General features: G+C 37.9%; 1 protein-coding gene across 1 annotated transcript in view; it reads right to left on the bottom strand.

Moving 5' to 3' along the window:
* The window catches only part of LOC127878365 (uncharacterized), a 68,355-nt gene that overhangs the window by 24,261 nt on the left and 24,385 nt on the right, over nucleotides 1-19,709 (bottom strand). The window contains exons 7-11 of the mRNA XM_052424891.1: nucleotides 17,506-17,800; nucleotides 13,513-15,019; nucleotides 10,081-10,137; nucleotides 9,486-9,609; nucleotides 4,976-5,079 (exon numbers count right to left, since the gene is read on the bottom strand). Coding sequence (XP_052280851.1) covers nucleotides 4,976-5,079; nucleotides 9,486-9,609; nucleotides 10,081-10,137; nucleotides 13,513-15,019; nucleotides 17,506-17,800 — 2,087 coding nt within the window. The remainder of the gene's footprint in view (nucleotides 1-4,975; nucleotides 5,080-9,485; nucleotides 9,610-10,080; nucleotides 10,138-13,512; nucleotides 15,020-17,505; nucleotides 17,801-19,709) is intronic.

Genomic DNA, 19,709 nt, shown 5'->3' with positions numbered 1-19,709 from the left:
GAGTCATCATCCGGAAACCATTTTACTATTTCGAGTCACTGTGACCTTGACCTTTGACCTAGTGACCTGAAAATCAATAGGGGTCATCTGCCAGTCATGATCAATGTTCCTATGAAGTTTCATGATCCTAGGCGTAAGCATTCTTGAGTTATCATCCGGAAAGCATTTTACTATTTTGAGTCACTGTGACCTTGACCTTTGACCTAGTGACCTGAAAATCAATAGGGGTCATCTGCCAGTCATGATCAATATACCTATGAAGTTTCATGATCCTAGGCCTAAGCATTCTTGAGTTATCATCCGGAAACAATTTTACTATTTCGAGTCACTGTGACCTTGACCTTTGACCTAGTGACCTGAAAATCAATTGGAGTCATCTGCCAGTCATGATCAATGTACCTATGAAGTTTCATGATCCTAGGCCTAAGCGTTCCTGAGTTATCATCCGGAAACCATCTGGTGGACGGACCGACAGACTGACGGACAAAAGACAGACCAACAATTGCAAAACAATATACCCCCTCTTCTTCGAAGAGGGGCATAAAAAGACAAGATCTTTTTGAGAAATAAATGTTAAGGAAACATATGGTAAAATTGTTATTGGATACTGTATCTTACATAACGTCGCTGTCGTTCTCAAACCTCGTAGCTCCACAATTTTCAAAATATTTTTTTCGTCTTTTCCGAATATATGAAGTCTGGCGCGTGTTTTGTGCTATATCTCGTAGCTCTACGCCAATCAGAGCCCTTGAAAAAGCCACGTGACGAAATGTTGTAGAATGATTGTTGTTTTTTTTCCCGGCGAAAAGTCGCAGCGACGCCATTTCACCTATAGGTACGTCGTTTCGTTTGGACAAATTTGACAAAAACGTTTTTATAAAAAAAATTATTTGCAACTACGAGGTTTCCTATCAGGACGAATTGTCGTACCTCATAAAAATGACAAAACTGTGGTGACAAAATATCGTAGCTACCATGTCTGACTGTCAGTATGACTTATCAGTATGACTTACGCGTCTACGGCTTATACCGTATTTTGCAGCTTCATTTGTTTGGTATTTTTACAGAATTTCAATTTTTACAACATCGTTATAAAAAAATGAGACGTTTTTTTTCTCTTCTGAAAAGTTGGCATTTTGTAGCTACGAGGTTTGAGAACGACAGCGACGATAAAAAACAACTAGATCTTTGTCACAGACGTGAAGAATACCCCTAAATGAAGAGTGGATGAAAAGTACTTGAAATAGAGAGCATACACCATACTGAATGTGTAAAACACATTAAGTGACCCCATTACCTAGTTTTTGGCCCGTCATGGCCCATGTTCAAACATGGCCTAGAGATTATCTCTATAAAACTTCTGACCAAGATCTGAAGTAAACTACTTCAATTAGAGAGCGAACACCATGTTCAATGTTTTTAACGCACTCAGTGACCCCGTGACCTAGTTTTTGACCCAGAAAGGCCCATGTTAGATCTTGGCCTTAAGATCATCTAGATATTCTGACCAAGTTTGGTGAAGATCAGATGAAAACTACTTGAATTAGAGAGCGGACACTATGCTGCATGTTAAGAAACGCACTAAGTGACCCCCGAGACCTAATTTTTGGCCCGCGTGGCCCATCTTCAAACTTGGCCTAGAGATCATCTAGATAAAACTTCTTATCAAGTTTGGTGAAGATTGGATGAAAACTATTTAAATTAGACAGCAGACAACATGCCAAATGTTTAAAACGCACTAGGTGACCCCATGACCTAGTTTTTGACCCCAAATGACCCATATTCAAACTAAACCTAGACATTATCTAGATACAACTTCTGACCAAGTTTGGTGAAGATCGGATGAAAACAACTTGAACTAGAGATTTGTCACAGACACGACGAATACCCCACATGCCGCATTGACACAGAATATTTTGCATGTTGTCTTCACAAAAAACAGCGGACACCATGCTCAATGTTTAAAACGCACTTAGTGACCCCATGACCTAGTTTTTGACCTGGCATGGCCCATGATCGAACTTGACCTACACATCATCTGGATACAACTTCTGACCAAGTGTGGTGAAGATCGGATGAAAAGTACTTGAATTAGAGAGCGGACACCATGCTGAATGTGTTAAACGTACTAAGTGACCCCGTGACCTAGTTTATGATCTGGCATGGCCCATGTTCGAACTTGGCCTTAAGATCGTCTATATAAAACTTCTGACCAAGTTTGGTGAAGATCAGATGAAAACTATTTGAATTAGAGAGCGGACACCATGCTCAATGTTTAAAACACACTAAGTGACCCGGTGACCTACATGTTGTATTTGACCCGGCATGACCCATATTCGAACTTGACCTAAACATCATCTAAATACAACATTTGACCAAGTTTGGTGAAGATCGGATGAAAACTACTTGAATTAGAGAGCGGACACCATGCTCAATGTTTAAAACCTAGTTTTTGACCTGCCATTACCCATGTTCGAACTTGGCCTAGACATCATCTAGATACAACTTCTGACCAGATTGTTGAAGCTCGGATGAAAACTACTTGAATTAGAGAGCGGACAACATGCTCAATGTTTAAAATGCACTTAGTTACCCCCTGACCTAGTTTTTGACCTGGCATGACCCAAATTCAAACTTGATCTAGACATCATCTAGATACAACATCTGACCAAGTTTGGTGAAGATCGGATGAAAACAACTTGAATTAGAGAGCGGACACTTAATACGGACCGACAGACTGACATAGACAGACAGACCGACCGAAAGACAAGTTCACTCCTATATACACCCCTAAACTTTGTTTGTGGGGGTATAATAACATAAAGACCTTCAATACAACTTCTTTTGAATAATACAGAATAATTTCGTATCAATTGATTTAATTTTATACCTTTTTTAAAACTAAATCCATGACACCATTGACGATAGTACTGTTGTTTACTCATGCATCTCGCTTATACAGTAAATCTGACAGTTTATATTACATTCAATGGGAGATAATTTTCAATAAAGGTTGTCATGTGTCATTGATGTCACGTTGAGACAAGTATAATAAAAATTCACTGTCATAAACTGAAAATAATAAAAATTCACTGTCATAAACTGAAAGTATGCTATAACTGTATCGTTCTTATTCAAAGAAAAAGAAGCCAACATCTTAAATTTATGCAGTTTCATATAAAAGTTGCAATGCAATATCTGTTTTTCCTTAATAGACGATTAATAATCCTTTTATATCCTTCTTATAACAACACTCGCCAGCTTAGTGATGTTTTTAACACCTTATCAGAGATATAGAGGATATTTATTGGATTCGGTGGATCATCGATTTTAATTCACGAGTGGTCATAGAAAATATTTATTTTTTCTATGGTGATCATTAAAATCGAGTGAATAAAAATCGATATTCCACAGAATCCAACAAATTTTCTTTTTATTTTATGCTTTTTTTTTACCGTTTATATACATTGTTAAAGAGTTTAACTAAAGAATGTCGCTGGATTAATGATGTAATTTCGTCAAAAATGACGTCATTTCACAGTAAACAGTGAAAATTATCGATAATTTTCACTGTTTGAAACAGTGAAATTATCAGTTTTAATTCACTGATATTTCTTTATAAACCACCGGAAAGCATAAAATAAAAATATCTATTGACTTTGTCAAACGCTCATGCTTTGTACTAATGACTGCAGCCGATAATTGCTACTAAAACACATTGTTATTGTTACTTGCATCTACCCAGACAAAATGTTCTGACCAAGTTTGATGAAGATGTCACTCGATATGTAACTTCAAAATCTAAACAAGAGTTTTCCTTATTTGATGTTTTCCTCATGTAACCCAGTTTTGAACCCAGCCAAGTTATCTTTGGGACAAATCTTCTGAACAAGTTTCATGATAATCCGACAATAGACATGGCTTCAAGAGTGTGAACAAGGTAAACTAGAGCTTTGTCACAGATGTGACAAATACCCACACATGGCGCATTGACGCAGAATATTTTGCATGTTGTCTTCACAAAAAACAGCGGACACCATGCTCAATGTTTAAAATGCACTAAGTGACCCCGTGACCTGGTTTTTGACCCTGAATGGCCAATGTTCGAACTTGACCTACACATCATCTAGATACAACTTCTGACCAAGTGTGGTGAAGATCTGATGAAAACTACTTGAATTAGAGAGCAGACACAATGCTGAATGAGTAAAACATACTAAGTGACCCAGTGACCTAGTTTTTGACCCGGTATGACCCATATTCGAACTTGACCTAGACATCATCTAGACACAACTTCTGACCAAGTTTGGTGAAGATTGGATGAAAACTACTTGAATTAGAGAGCGAACACCATGCTCAATGTTTAAAATGCACTAAGTGACCCCTTGACCTAGTTTTTGACCTGCCATGACCCATGTTCGAACTTGGCCTAGACATCATCTTGATACAACTTCTGACCAAGTTTGGTGAAGCTCTGATGAAAACTACTTGAATTAGAGAGCGGACAACATGCTAAATGTTTAAAACCCACTAAGTGACCCCGTGACCTAGATTTTGACCCGGCAAGGCCCATGTTCGAACTTGGCCTTGACATCATCTAGATACAACTTCTGACCAAGTTTGGTGAAGATCGGATGAAAACTACTTGAATTAGAGAGCAGACATGGACCGACAGACCGACAGACAGACCGACCAACCGACAAGCTCACTCCTATATACCCCCCTAAACTTCGTTTAGTGGGGGTATAATGATGATGCCACAAAATTCACAATGGACAGAAGGAGATCCTTCAAGCTCACCATCAGCTTGTTGTGTTCATGTGAGCTAATAATGTGGCCTCTACAGTGATAACGAGACAAAAGATGCACACCACATGACAGCCAACAACAAACACAGGGTGATCACAAAAGCTCACTTTGAGTTTTTTGGTTAGCTAAAAATGCAAGAAAAGTTCATCAGTCTTGTTAAACTCACTGCTGTCATCCCTATCCTTTGCTCCAGCACCACTGCCTGACTGGAGCTCACACAGTTTTGACATGAAGTACTTGTATTCTGGGCTGTCAGTGTGCGACAGAAACCTGAAAATAGATCCATACCATAGAATCAGGTACACAATGTGCAATGCAAACTCCCCACTGTGGTAACCACTGCAAACACAAGTAAATTCCTTCCAGATCTGCATAATTTAAGCAAATTCGTTGAATTGATATCCCCCGCAAATATGCTTCTGGACACAAAAGTATTATATTTGACAATCAAAATAGCATTTTTTTCAAGATACAAAGGGCCATAACTCTGTTATTAACGGATGGTGTACAATGCCATTTGGCGTGCATCATCCTCTTATCCATATACATACTCATACCAAGTTTCAATGAAATCCGCCAAAGCACTTCCAAGATATGGCTCCGGACGGACGGACGGAAAGACGGAAGGACAGACGGACAACGCCAAAACAATATCCCTGCGCCTATGGCGGGGGATAATAAAACAATAAATGTGTTTGTCAGAAACACTATGTCCCCTTCTGTGCCGCTTTGATTTATTTGATTTTTTATTTATCATTTGGCAGGTTCAGATAATTATCTCCCTTTAAAGCTTATTACTTCCCTTGGATTTGTTTTTTTTTTACCTTTGACCTTGAAGGATGACCTTGACATTGACCTTTCACCACGCAAAATGTGCAGCTCCATGAGATACACATGCATGCCAAATATACAGTTGCAATCTTTAATATTGCAAAAGTTATGGCAAAATGTTTAAGTTGGAGCAAACAAACAAACAAACAAACAACTATATAGCAATTTAAAAGTACAACAAAAATTACCAGAATAACATTTAAGATCACTCTAAGTTTCTTTAAATATATACTAAATTAGTGTTGAAACAGCTTCACACAAAACAGGAACAAATGTTCAAGGCTTGTGGTTAAAGTTTTGTAAGGCTGGCTAAATAAACTTATCAGCTACTTATGAAAAAGACACTATAGACCTTGAAATAAATCTTTAAACAAGAGAGCCATGGACCTTGAGGCGCTAACCCGAGGCCCCAAGGAACTACACTATTCTGAGGTGGCGTTCAGAATAATGAAAGTACCGGTACTTATTAAACATAAATACATGTAATTGATTTCTATGCACATTTTCATTTTGGAACGCAGCTGAAATATAATAAGAACACAATGTTCTGACCAAGTTTGATAAAGATATAACTTGATATGTGACTTCAAGTGTTCAGAAGCTTTTTCTATTACAAGAAATTGTGTACTCAGATTACCCAGTTTGAAACTTGGCCAAGATATCCCCAGAACAAAAATGTTTTAACCAACTTTCATGAAGTTTGGAGAAAAAAATACTTGAGGTTGGAAGATTCCAAGAATACAGGACTTTCAGTCAGGTAAAAGAAGTAAACTGACTAAATTAACTTCCACATCAATAGGGAAAATTAAAAAATTGAACCTTACTAACAAATATGTTTATTGTCTGTAGAAAAAGGTTTTAATAATCTCTACAAATTATTTTCTTGTTCAAAATTCTAATTTCCAAATAATATGGATAACTATACACAAGCAAGTCAATTGTCCTTATCTCTTCTATTTAATGAGACCCAATATAATCTGGTAAGGTCCTGTAGAATCAACAAGAGGGCCATGGTGGCCCTAGGTCGCTCACCTGAGTAGCATTAATGTTAAGCAAAGGTTGCTAACAATGTTTTGTGAAAAGAAAGGGTTTGCTGTTTCTGCAGATATATACATATATGCATTATAGGTAGTTTTGTGTGTGTGTTAATGTTTTTTAAAATAGACATTTGTTTCTTATTGGGACAAAGCTATATTTTGGATTAGAGTAATATGAGGACAGTAATTTAATAATTAACATCAGCTTAAGAAAATGGAAGAACATTTTTCCACTTATTGTTGTCCAGCTTTGAGACCATGATATAAGTATCTCAGCATCTTTGGATGTTATAGCGGATGACTAGTTACAACTTGTTTTTGCAAGAACAGCTTTGGATACTGAAAACAACTGTATTTTTTTCAATAGATTGAGTGTAAGTGAAATAGTTTTTGCATATTTAAATACAATATGCTGAATTGTTATCATATATCAAAGTCGGTTATAAAGAAGTAAATAAGTATGAGAATATGTACTAGAAATTCTACATTGATCTTCTTTTAAGATACAAAACATCACTTGATCTTTCTTATAGTTACAAATGTGTGCAAATATAGAAGTAAACACACACAAGGTTTTGGAAAATTTATCATATCAAAACAACTGTCAAACTATTTGCAATTTAAATGCACAAACAATCTGCAGCGTAAATACATTATTTTTGCAAAAACAACTGCAAAAACAACTTTTCTTTTTAACCAAACAGATTGTTGTGCTTCTTAAAATATATGGTAATTTTTTTTCTACCAAATTGTTCACATTTTTGACAGTGTTTTTAAACTGGAATAATTTTCAGACTTACCTTGCAATGACATTTTTAATAGAAAAAACAATACAACCTGTTAAAATCACAAATCTTTCATAATCACACTCAAACTACTGACTGACTGCAAACTGTAGGCCTAAAACGTTTCAAGTTGTAATCTATCTTATGAATGGTGTCCAACTGACAAATGTCTTTGATGGGAGTGCCCAGTCAGTTGGGGCCAATTTCCAGGAAGTGTTTCATATTAAGAAAAAATTAATCTACACTATTGTACTGAAACAATGCACAGGTTATGAGTGTAGAGATTAGCATAAGTGAATCATCATCATCATCATCATCTTCATCATCATCATCATCATCATCATCATCATCATCATCATCATCATCATCATCATCATCATCATCACCACCACCACCTCCATGCACCACCACCACCACCACCATCATCATAATCATCATCATCATCATAATCATCATCATCATGATTGTGCACCAACATCCTCATTACAGCTAGAGTGTTTACATGCTTTTAATATAGTAATAAGAAAACTGCCGCTCTCCTGGCGACCATGTTTTTCAACGAACTGTAACTATTTTTCGAACTCATCCAAGCTATAATTAGAAAAAATCTTCGGACCAAGTCCCATGAAGATTGGACAATAAATGTGACTTCTAGAGTGTTAACAAGGTTTTAGTATAACCATATAAAGAAAACTGCCCCGCCTCCTGGCGGCCATGTTTTACAACGGACCGGAACTATTTTAAAACTCAGCCTAGCTATCATAAGAACAAACGTTCTGACCGAGTTTCATTAAGATTTGTCTATAAATGTGACTACTAGTGTTAACAAGGTTTTACTATAGCCATATTAGGAAAACTGCCCCACCCCTGGCGGCCATATTTTTCAAGCGACCTGACCCATTTTAAAACTCAACTGAGCTATCATTGACAAAAATGTTATGATCAAGTTTCATGAAGATTTGACTATACATGTGACTCGTAGAGTGTTAACAAGGTTTTACTATAGCCATATAAGCTTAACTGGTTAACTGGCGGCCTTGTTTTTCAACGGACAAGAACCATTTTAGACCTAAGCCAAGATATCATTAGAACAAATTTTCTAACCAAGTTTCATGAAGATTGGACTAAAAATAAGACTTCTTAAGTGTTAACAAGGTTTTACTATAGCCATACAAGGAAAACTGCCTTGCCCCTTGGCGGTCATGTTTTTCAACCGACCGAAACCATTTTTGATCTCAGCTGAGATATTATTGGGACAAATGTTCCAACAAAGCTTCATGAAGATTGGATAATAAATATGACTGCTATTGTTGATGACACCACTGACAAGAGAAAACCAATGATTACCACTGCCCAGCATACACAATTACACTACATATCAATCTAACCATGTTTGTCATTTACAGTTTTAAAATGATTATCTATTAGAGTGTTTGTTTTCAACTGAACTCCAATACACAAACACTTTCTTTTAACTCTTTATTTCTTTTCTGAGAAAAACTCTCACTTTGTAAATTAATATCGCTCTGTTGTTTGTATCTAAAACATATTCTCCAGGGTTGACCTTATAAATCCATACTACATATAGTATTGTGTTCACAATTTGATTGTTAATTGTCATTTCAGCACAAATCTTCTTTTCTTCTCTATAATGTCCTTTACCTTAAAACAATGACTCATCGGAAACACAACGTAAAAACATATATGTCTGACTACTTACAATCTTATTTGGTAATAACTTCAGATGCTCTATAAACACTCTTGGAGTAAAAGAAAAGATGCGCATTGACATGTCTACATTATTCATGCAAATATCGCAACAGATCCCTTGAATCTCACAGTTATAACCTTTTACTTGAATGTTTACTACTTGAACTTGCTGCTCATCATTATACCATAGGTAATTATTTTTGCAAAGACAAAAGGTTTAGCAGGTTTAACGATAGTAGGCTCGGGTTGCCCAAAACACAAAAGTTTTTTTGTCCTAACAAAACCCTAGTCTAATAGTGTTCACACAACTTACCACAAGTCTGGGTTGACTTTGGCATCCTCCTGGATCCGGCTGATGGTGTCCTCGCCGCCGCATGCAGCCATCATAGCGAGACTGTCGATCATCTCTTGGGCGGCCGGGTTCTCTGGTAGAGAAACTAGAGACAGCCCCATCAGTATACAGCCCTCACAAGCTACCCCAGCACAAGCTTATACTGGCCAAACCTGCTCTATGATTGCCTAGAATAGCAGTATGGCAGGCCTTGGTAAGGGCGACGCCCACCCAATATAACCTCCACTTTCCAGTTATTTGTACATGTACAATTTCAGGCCTATGGTTTTTATATTTATTTTAGCATCACAAAGCTGGTAAAAGTTCGGTAAACAGTTTCTCTGGAAAGATAAAATACTTGCCAATATTATGCCAAAAACTGTTTCTTTGAAACCAGTTCTAAGCTAAAAGCCATTATATTTTTGTCTTGTTGAACAGTTTTCTTAAAAAGACTGTTAGTAAATATATCTAAGTAATAAGGTTCCCAGGCCAAACTGTACACAGTCCAGGGGAAGTGATATTTTTATCAATTTAATACTATCGATACAACCTGACATACTTCAGAAGAAATACATACCTGAATTTCTTTTCTGTGAGTTTCCTTTTCGATCTGGTTCGCCATTGGTTTCTTTAACTGAAAGTAAATAGAAAACTAAGTAAGCATCATATAAATCGGTACACAAATATGATGTTTTCAGAAACTAAAAAAAATTGTGCTTGTAATTAAAGTAGTACTGGTATATGATGAAAACTGAAATTTTATTAAAATGCTAGTTCAGAACATTTAGGGTCAAGACACAAAAATAAGAGCTCATTATGTAACTTAAAATGACATGATGATGTCAACTAGAGCTTTGTCACAGACGTGACGAATACCCCCACATGCCGCATTGACACATAATATTTTGCATGTCGTCTTCACAAAAAACAGCGGACACCATGCTCAATTTTTAAAACGCACTAAGTGACCCCGTGACCTAGTTTTAGGCCCGGAATGGCCCATGTTCAAACTTGTCCTAGAGATCATTTAGATAAAACTTGTGACCAAGTTTGGTGAGGATTGGATGAAAACTACTTGAATTAGAGAGCGGACAACATGGTGAGGTTTAAAACGCACTAAGATAACCAGTGACCTAGTTTTTGATCCGGAATGACCCATATTCAAACTTGACCTAGACATCATCTAGATACAACTTCTGACCAAGTTTGGTGAAGATTGGATGAAAACTACTTGAATTAGAGAGCGGACAACATTGTGATGTTTAAAACGCACTAAGTGACCCCAGTGACCTTGTTTTTGACCCGGCATGACCCATATTCAAACTTGCCCTAGACATTATCAAGATACAACTTCTGACCAATTTTGGTGAAGATTGGATAAATTCTACTTGAATTAGAGAGCGGACAACATGGTGAGGTTTAAAACACACTAAGTGACCCAGTGACCTAGTTTTTGACCCCGCATGGCCCATGTTCGAACTTGACCTACACATCATCTAGTTACAACTTCTGACCAAGTGTGGTGAAGATCGGATTTAAACTACTTGAAATAGAGAGCGGACACCATGCTCAATGTGTAAAACGTACTAAGTGACCCTGTGACCTAGTTTTTTATCTGGCATGGCCCATGTTCGAACTTGGCCTTCAGATCATCTAGATAAAACTTCTGACCAAGTTTGGTGAAGATTGGATGAAAACTACTTGAATAAGAGAGAGGACAACATGCTAAATGTTAAACAAGAGCACCGCCTTGCGGGTGCAGACCGCTCATCTTTTTTCTTTTTAAAGGTAAGGGACTCTCAATTTCAATCACAAAGGAGGGAGGGGTGGAGTGAAGAGGGGTGTATAGTGTGGGGTGTGTGGACATTTATTACATTATCTTCCAAAAATGCGGAAAAAAAAAATTCGTTGGTGGGGGGGGGGTGGGGGGGAGGGGATTCTTGGGTGCAATGGTTGGACGGTATTTCAAAAATAAAATAATAAAAATAAATATTTGTGTTTTTTAACCCTTTCAAAAAAAATAATTTGGGGTGGGGGGGGAGGGGGTGGGGTGGGTAAAGTGTGAGGGTGTGGTGGTCATTTGTGAGATGATGGGGAGGATTCGGGGGGGGGGGGGGGGGGGGGGGGGGGGTCAGGTAAGAGTAGTTTTGTCAAAGTATCAATCAAATCTAATCATAAATAAAGAAGTTATGGCAATTTAAGCAAAATTTAATAATTTGACCTTGAGAGTCAAGGTCATTCAAAGGTCAAGGTAAAATTCAACTTGCCAGGTACAGTAACCTCATGATAGCATGAAGTATTTGAAGTTTGAAAGCAATAGCCTTGATACTTTAGAAGTAAAGTGGATCGAAACACAAAATTTAACCATATTTTCAAAGTTACTAAGTCAAAAAAGGGCCATAATTCCGTAAAATTGACAACCAGAGTTATGCAACTTGTCCTTTTACTGTACCCTTATGATAGTTTGCGAGTGTTCCAAGTATGAAAGCAATATCTATGATACTTTAGGGGTAAAGTGGACCAAAACACAAAACTTAACCAAATTTTCAATTTTCTAAGTATAAAGGGCCCATAATTCCGTCCAAATGCCAGTCAGAGTTACATTACTTCGCCTGCACAGTCCCCTTATGATAGTTAATAAGTGTTGCAAGTATGAAAGCAATAGCTTTGATACTGTAGGAATAAAGTGGACCTAAACACAAAACTTAACCAAATTTTCAATTTTCTAAGTATAAAAAGGGCACATAATTCTGTCAAAATGCCAGTCAGAGTTACATAACTTTGCCTGCACAGTCCCCTTATGATAGTTAGTAAGTGTTGCAAGTATGAAAGCAATAGCTTTGATACTTAAGGAATAAAATGGACCTAAACACAAAACTTAACCAAAATTTTCAATTTTCTAAGTATAAAAAGGGCACATAATTCTGTCAAAATGCATGCCAGAGATTATCTAACTTTGCCTGCCCAGTCCCCTCATGATAGTAAGTAAGTGTACCAAGTTTGAATGCAATAGCATTGATACTTTCTGAGAAAAGTGGACCTAAACGCAAAACTTAACCGGACGCCGACGCCAAGGTGATGACAATAGCTCATAATTTTTTTATCAAAAAAAAGATGAGCTAAAAACGCACTAAGTGACCCCATGACCTAGTTTTTGACCCGGCAAGGCCCATGTTCGAACTTGGCCTTAAGATCATCTAGATACAACTCCTGACCAAGTTTGGTGAAGATCGGATGAAAACTACTTGAATTAGAGAGCGGATAAATTCTCAATGTTTAAAACGCACAAAGTGACCCCGTGACATAGTTTTTGACCCAGCAAGGCCCATGTTCGAACTTGGCCTAGACATCATGTAGATACAACTTCTGACCAAGTTTGGTGAAGATTGGATGAAAACTACTTGAATTAGAGAGCGGACAACATGCTGAATGTTTAAAATGCACTAAGTGACCCCTTGACCTAGTTTTTGACCCGGCAAGGCCCATGTTCGAACTTGACCTAGACATCATGTAGATACAACTTCTGACCAAGTTTGGTAAAGATCGGATGAAAACAAATACTTGAATTAGAGAGCGGACACTTAATACGGACCGACAGACAGACCGACAGACAGACCGACAAGTTCACTCCTATACACCCCCCTAAACATAAGAATAACATTAAAGCCAAAATACACATGCAAAATCAAAGTGCAAATGTAAATGCCAAGTACAAATATAAGTGTCAAGTACAAATGTAGGTGACATATGTAAGTGCTAAAGACAAACGTAAGTGCTAAGTACAAATGTAGTACTAAATACAAATGAGCCAATACAAACAAGCCATGACTAAATTTTTACTAAAAAGAATAAATGTAGTGCAAAGTATAAATGCTAGTCTTATTAGTGCAAATCTATAATAGTAAAAAATAGTACAAATGTGAGTGAAAAGTAATAATACAAGTGCCAAGTACAAATTGTAGAGCCTCCAATTTCCAATTTGTGAACACTTAACATGAAAAAGTGTTACCTGGTGAATCTCCCTCTGTGGGCATGGCAGGGTCATAGGCATTCTCACTTTTCACTTGGGGTCTACCGCCCACAGGTCGCTGAACATTAAGGTCAAACTTCTTGACCATCACTGGCCCGTATTCTCCCATCACTGTTGTGTACTCATTGGCGCCTCCAGGAACTTGATGTTCTACAAACCCCTGTATTTCCTGCTTGACAAAGACAGGAGGGGGGAGAATAGTATACTGCACACTGGTGGCTGGCTGGAAACCATCCAAGGGTTCCTGTTTCACAAAGGTGGGATTATGCATGCTGTAGTGTGTACTAACTGGGGGCATGACATTGGGAGGAGGGTGGCTCATACTGAGATGGGGAGGGGCCAGATTGGTGTGATGAGGGGTCAGTGACGGAGGTGGCTGGGCCATGTTGGGCATGGCCTGGGACATACTGGGATGGATCTGCATCTGGGGAGGTGCATGTGTAATGATCTGATGTGGAGGATTCATTAACGGCTGGGTTTCAATTAACTGGGGCTGACTGACAAAATGGGGCGCTTGGGAAGAGTAAATTAGAGGAACAGGCCCACCCTGAGCCTGGCTGACAAATGGGGGAGGAGGAGTGGACAGACTAGAGACTGTGACTTGGCTTAGGAATGGAGGCGGCTGACTTGTGTTGGGTAGCAGCTGAATGGTTTGCGGAGGGGGCTGGGGAAGATTCTGTGGGGGTGGCTGCGAAATGTCTATCATCTGCACTGGGCCAGTCTGTATGCTGATTGTCTCTGGGGGAGGTACATTATACTGCTGCTGAATGACTGAAGGCTGGATGGGGTGCATGTGAGAGTGAGAAATTGAATGCAAAGGGGGAGGGGCTATTGTGAAAGTGACGGTTGACATAGGGGCTGCATGGGGCTCCCCTGGAGGGGCCATGCTCATACTTGTCATTCGGTACATGCCTGAGCTAGAGGCCATCGACACATGGGCCAAAGATTTTGGCATGTCTAATGGAGGGGCCATAGACATTGAAACAGAAATGGGTGCAGGTTGCATTCCCCCATGGAAGCCAATAGGTTGTGGGGAGGGTGCTAAGGGCAGTGGTTGATGAGGGGAATGAGTCAGGGGAGGGTGCTGGATCTGCATTTGGGGCTGCATGCCAGGGGGCGGAAGGTTTTGCATGGGAGGAGGGGCAGACACAACAATCTGTTGCTGAGCCACTGGTGGGGCGGGACTTGTGAACGGCCCCTGGGGATGTGCCAGCTGTAACTGGGTCTGCTGAGTTAAGTGTGGGCCTGCAGCCACGTAGATGTGCTGTGAGCTGGGCTGGATCTGCGGCATGCTCATCTGCATCTGTTGAATTGGTTGCTGTATGATCTGTACAGTCTGAACAGGGCCTAGGGTCGGAGGTGGACCCTGGGGCAGCTGATGGAGGGCCAGGTGCTCCCCAGAGGGGCCAGGCTGGCTGGACAGGAGAATCTGCTGTATAGAGGCCTCTCCAGGGGGCAGTGTCATCAGCTGGGCATGCCCTGTTAGCTGAAATATACACCATGGTGTCAAATCAAAGACCTACAGATACATGTACTAAGTTATGGAACAAAGGAAACAATATACAAAGAAAAATAGTATAATTTCCATATTTTATGTTTCAATTACAAAATAAACATTGGTACAATAAGGTACCAAATTCCATGAAGAAATGTTTTGACCCAAAAATACCCTTTTGCTGACTAGTAGCTGTAGAATTAAAAACAATTGCTTACAAATGGCAGCATATTTCCATCAATATTTTGGTATGGGTCCGACTTTATTTGGATTGGGAAAATTCCATTGTTTTGACAAAAATTGGTTTTGTTTTGTGTATGTGAACAAATACTTTTAAAATGAGGATAAAAATGTTTTTTATTAAACTATTTTATCTTAGAATTAACTGGATAAGGAGATGAACTAAAATTTGCAATTTATTTATAAGCAGTTCAAATTTTTTTGGGGAAACTATCAAAAGGGAATCTAAGACAGTTTGGAAAACATTTATACCCATTATTTGAAAACAACACACTGAATAATGTTGAAAAAATCTAGTTTTCTTTAGCTAAAGATTTGGAACAATATTTATATATAGCTTTCAAAAAACACATCTGAAAATCTGTTTTCATCTGGCTGGGGAAACATCAATTCTGTTGAATATACTTACTTGCAAAACACAATTTAATAATCCAAAGAACAGATCAAAGTATATGAAATATTTTTGAACCTACTGCTTTCTCATCATGACTATTGCAATTCCCTGATGAAGTTGTTCTATTGAGTTATTAACAAATGTATATAATAGCATTTGCAGAACTTATGTTTTATCTATCATATTGAGCTAGGACACAGTTGTAAGGAATATAATCTTGACAGTTCAACCATGCCTATTTGAATAATTGTTCATGTAAAAGTTGGCGGTCAAAGCATGTAGAAACAGTCTCTGCATAAGGCATAATAGTTCACTACTTGTACATGAACAAGAAAATTTAATCTCTGAATGCTGAAGAGAGAAATATGATCTGTGTCATTGACACTCGCTCTAAAGTCTTTTACATGAATATGAAGTACCAGAGAATCATTTAAATCCCTTCCATAAGTTCATTTTTTTCCATTAGTTCATTTTTATCATTCTAGCTGGGTTGGACTTAAGCACATGAGCACAATATTCATATATATATGTCACAAAATCCACAAGAACTAGAGAGCTTAGTCACAGACAAAAAAACAACAGATTTGAGTAATCTATTCTAAGGATCCAGATATTTCTAATGGATAGAAGGACAGACATTCTAACATTCTGTTAAATTGACATTTAAGATAGTGCTAGTTTAAAATATTAAAAATTCTTAAATTCTCTTAAATTGCTGACCGTGGATGAGATTACATCATCTGTGATTATATTGCTAATGTTGAGACCAAACTCTTTATGTTCCTTGTTAGAGTCCATGATTACAGTACTTAACTATGTTGAGACATTCCTGTAAATGTTCCTTGATATTGTCTGTGGTTATAGTGCCACGTTGAGACCTACCGAGACCTAACAGCAAGTGTTCCTTGTTATTGTCTTTGATTATTGAGTTACGTTGAGGCCTACCTGCAAATGTTTTTTGTTGTTGTCTGTGATTGTAGAACTATGTGACCTACCTGCAAATGTTCCTTGTTACTATCCGTGATTAAAGTGCTATGTTGAGACTGACCTGTAAATGTTCCTTGTCATTGTCTGTGATTAAAGTGCTATGTTGAGACCTACCTGTAAATGTTCCTTGTTATTGTCTGTGATTATAGTGCTATGTTGAGACTGACCTGTAAATGTTCCTTGTTATTGTCTGCGATTATAGTGTTCTGTTGAGACCTACTTTCACATGTTCCCCGAGACATTTCGTGATTGAAGAGTTATGTTGAAACCTACCTGCAAATGTTCCTTGTTACTGTCTGTGATTATAGTGCTATGTCGAAACAGACCTGTAAATGTTCCTTGTTATTGTCTGTGATTAAAGTGCTATGTTGAGACCTTCCTGTTAATGTTCCTTGTCATTGTCTGTGATTATAGTGCTATGTTGAGACAGACCTGTAAATGTTCCTTGTTATTGTCTGTGATTATAGTGCTATGTTGAGACAGACCTGTAAATGTTCCTTGTCATTGCCTGTGATTAAAGTCCTATGTTGAGACCTACCTGTAAATGTTCCTTGTCATTGTCTGTGATAATAGTGCTATGTTGAGACCTTCCTGTAAATGTTCCTTGTAATTGTCTGTGATTAAAGTGCTGTGTTGGGACCTACCTGTAAATGTTCCTTGTCATTGTCTGTGATTATAGTGCTATGTTGGGAACTACCTGCAAATGTTCTCTGCTATTGTCTGTAATTTAAGTGCTATGTTGAGAACTACCTGCAAATGTTCTCTGTTATTGTCTGTGATTATAGTGCTATGTTGAGAACTACCTGCAAATGTTTTCTGCTATTGTCTGAAATTTAAGAGCTAAGTTCAGACCTACCTGCAAATGTTCCTGAATGTCCTGCTGAAATGCTGGCCCAGGCAGTGGCTGTGCTGCTTTGAGCATTCCAATTGCCTCTGTGACAGTCTGTTGCATAGCAACACTCTCCAGTGTGGCCTTCACCTGCAGCATATGTGCAGACTGGTCGTCCTTTTGAGCAAGGAATGATTTCTTTGGGGACGGGGATCGATTGCGATTCCATTTGCTTTTATGCTCTTTTCCGCCTTCGTCTCTGTCTCTGTCAGAACGTCGGTAACCTTCATCTTGCCAGCTGTCTTCAGTGCGTTTGCTGCTACTTTGGTAAGTAAATAATTTCAATAATTCTTGAACTTTAATGGTTGATATGTAAGAATCATAAGAAATGTATGTCATAGTTTTGATAGACAATCATTTACACTCAATACACCAAAAAATTGTGTGATTTACAGGAAGGCACTGGCAATTTAAGCACACATCTAGACTTTTACAGGACCTTACATAAGTTTGCAGTAATATTCTAAAATTGAACAGGCACAACTCTTAACCTTGAGTTTGTTTTTTTTAATTTCAAAAGAATTACCTGCTGAAGAGATGAAACAACACAATTTAAGTACTGTGATTATCTGAAACACAATACTTACACAAGATTTTCAAAAACTGTAGGCTGAAGCTAATTTTCTTACAACAGAATTGCTTAGAACAGGGGTTTGATTGAGGTGAAGTCTGAGGGGAGGAAAATTCTGTAGACTCATTTTGACTACGCGAATCACGTGCATAACGCAATGACAAACCTTAAAACAGACATTTAAATAAACACCATCTGAAACTTTTTAACAAGATGTATTTATGAAATCCTTTTTAACATCCCATTTAACATATTATGCAAAGTAACCAGTATTAGTTGTGATCAAACCAATGTGTGTTTGTTTGAGGTCAATGTCTATAAATTCGAAATAAGGTCAACAATGTTAAAGTGTTCTACTAAAAACAATTTACCACAGGATCCATAGTTCAAGATTTGTTCACATGAAATATGACTTAAGCCTTACCAAGACAGTCGATCTTCTGTACCCAATCAGAAAGTGGTATCACTTTCTGATTTATATCCACTGTGTTTTTTTTACCTCTCCCATTTAAATTTGTTTTGTCAATTAATTTGTCAATCTCAGAGATTTTTATGACGTTCGTTTGATCGTTCAATAATCTTTATTTTCTCTTCACAAAGGCTCCATTTACACCCAGATCAGCAAAGAATTATGAAACACATTATACAAGACAGATTTTAATTGGAAGATTGGGAAACAACAGCCAATAACATCACTCGTTTAAACAAGAGATTGCCAAGCAATATTGTCCCCTACCGGTAAAACTCCACCATTGTCAGTAATTTTTTTAAAATTATATATTTGTTGCCATAGCAACCAGAATTTTTGACGTAGTAACAAAATGAAATGCATAATCTCCATATTGCAATCTATCCATGTTTCAAGTTTCATGAAAAAATATGAAGAACTTTTAAAGTTATCGCAGGATCCAGAAAAGTGTGACGGACAGACTGACAGACAGACTGACAGACAGACAGAGCGCAAACCATAGGTCCCCTCCGGTTTCACCGGTAGGGGACAAAAAATGCTTAGGCAGAATCTACCAAAGTAAAATGCAAAGTGGTTTCGCGAGCCGCTGATATTTCGGCCCCTTATGAAATATGCCCGCGGAATCGGTCGTAATCCCCTCTCCCATTTTTTAAAAAGAATTTACACAAACTTTTAAATGAACCCAGGACAACCAGATCCCCGGAAATATCACACACTTGTAAGAATCACATTCTTGAAGCTTATCTTCTGTCCACTGATTTGCTGAGAAACTATGGCCTAAAGCCAATCTTCTGAAAAAATTGCTGAAAAAATGTGGCCAGAAGCTAATCACAATCTAATCGTCTGAAAACAGAATTGCTAAGAAACTATGATCTGAATAGTGCTGCAACAATATACCGGTATATCGGTATACATTGCAATACGCAATCCGCATATTGTATTGCGATACGATTTTCGTCATACCAGTACGAAAATTTTACAAACATGCATCTACATTTCGTTCAGAAAAGCCATCCAAAATAATGATATCAAGGTAAACAAAACAAAGCGGTATTTTGTAAAAATAAATTGTTACGTAAAAATGGCATTCTAAAAAGTCTATTATACATGGGAGCATTCATTCTATGCTTT

This window comes from Dreissena polymorpha, chromosome 4 (assembly GCF_020536995.1).
Source record: "Dreissena polymorpha isolate Duluth1 chromosome 4, UMN_Dpol_1.0, whole genome shotgun sequence".
Classification (NCBI taxonomy): domain Eukaryota; kingdom Metazoa; phylum Mollusca; class Bivalvia; order Myida; family Dreissenidae; genus Dreissena; species Dreissena polymorpha.
Note: the sequence above shows the minus strand (reverse complement) of the source record. Positions and strands in the feature narration are given on the sequence as shown.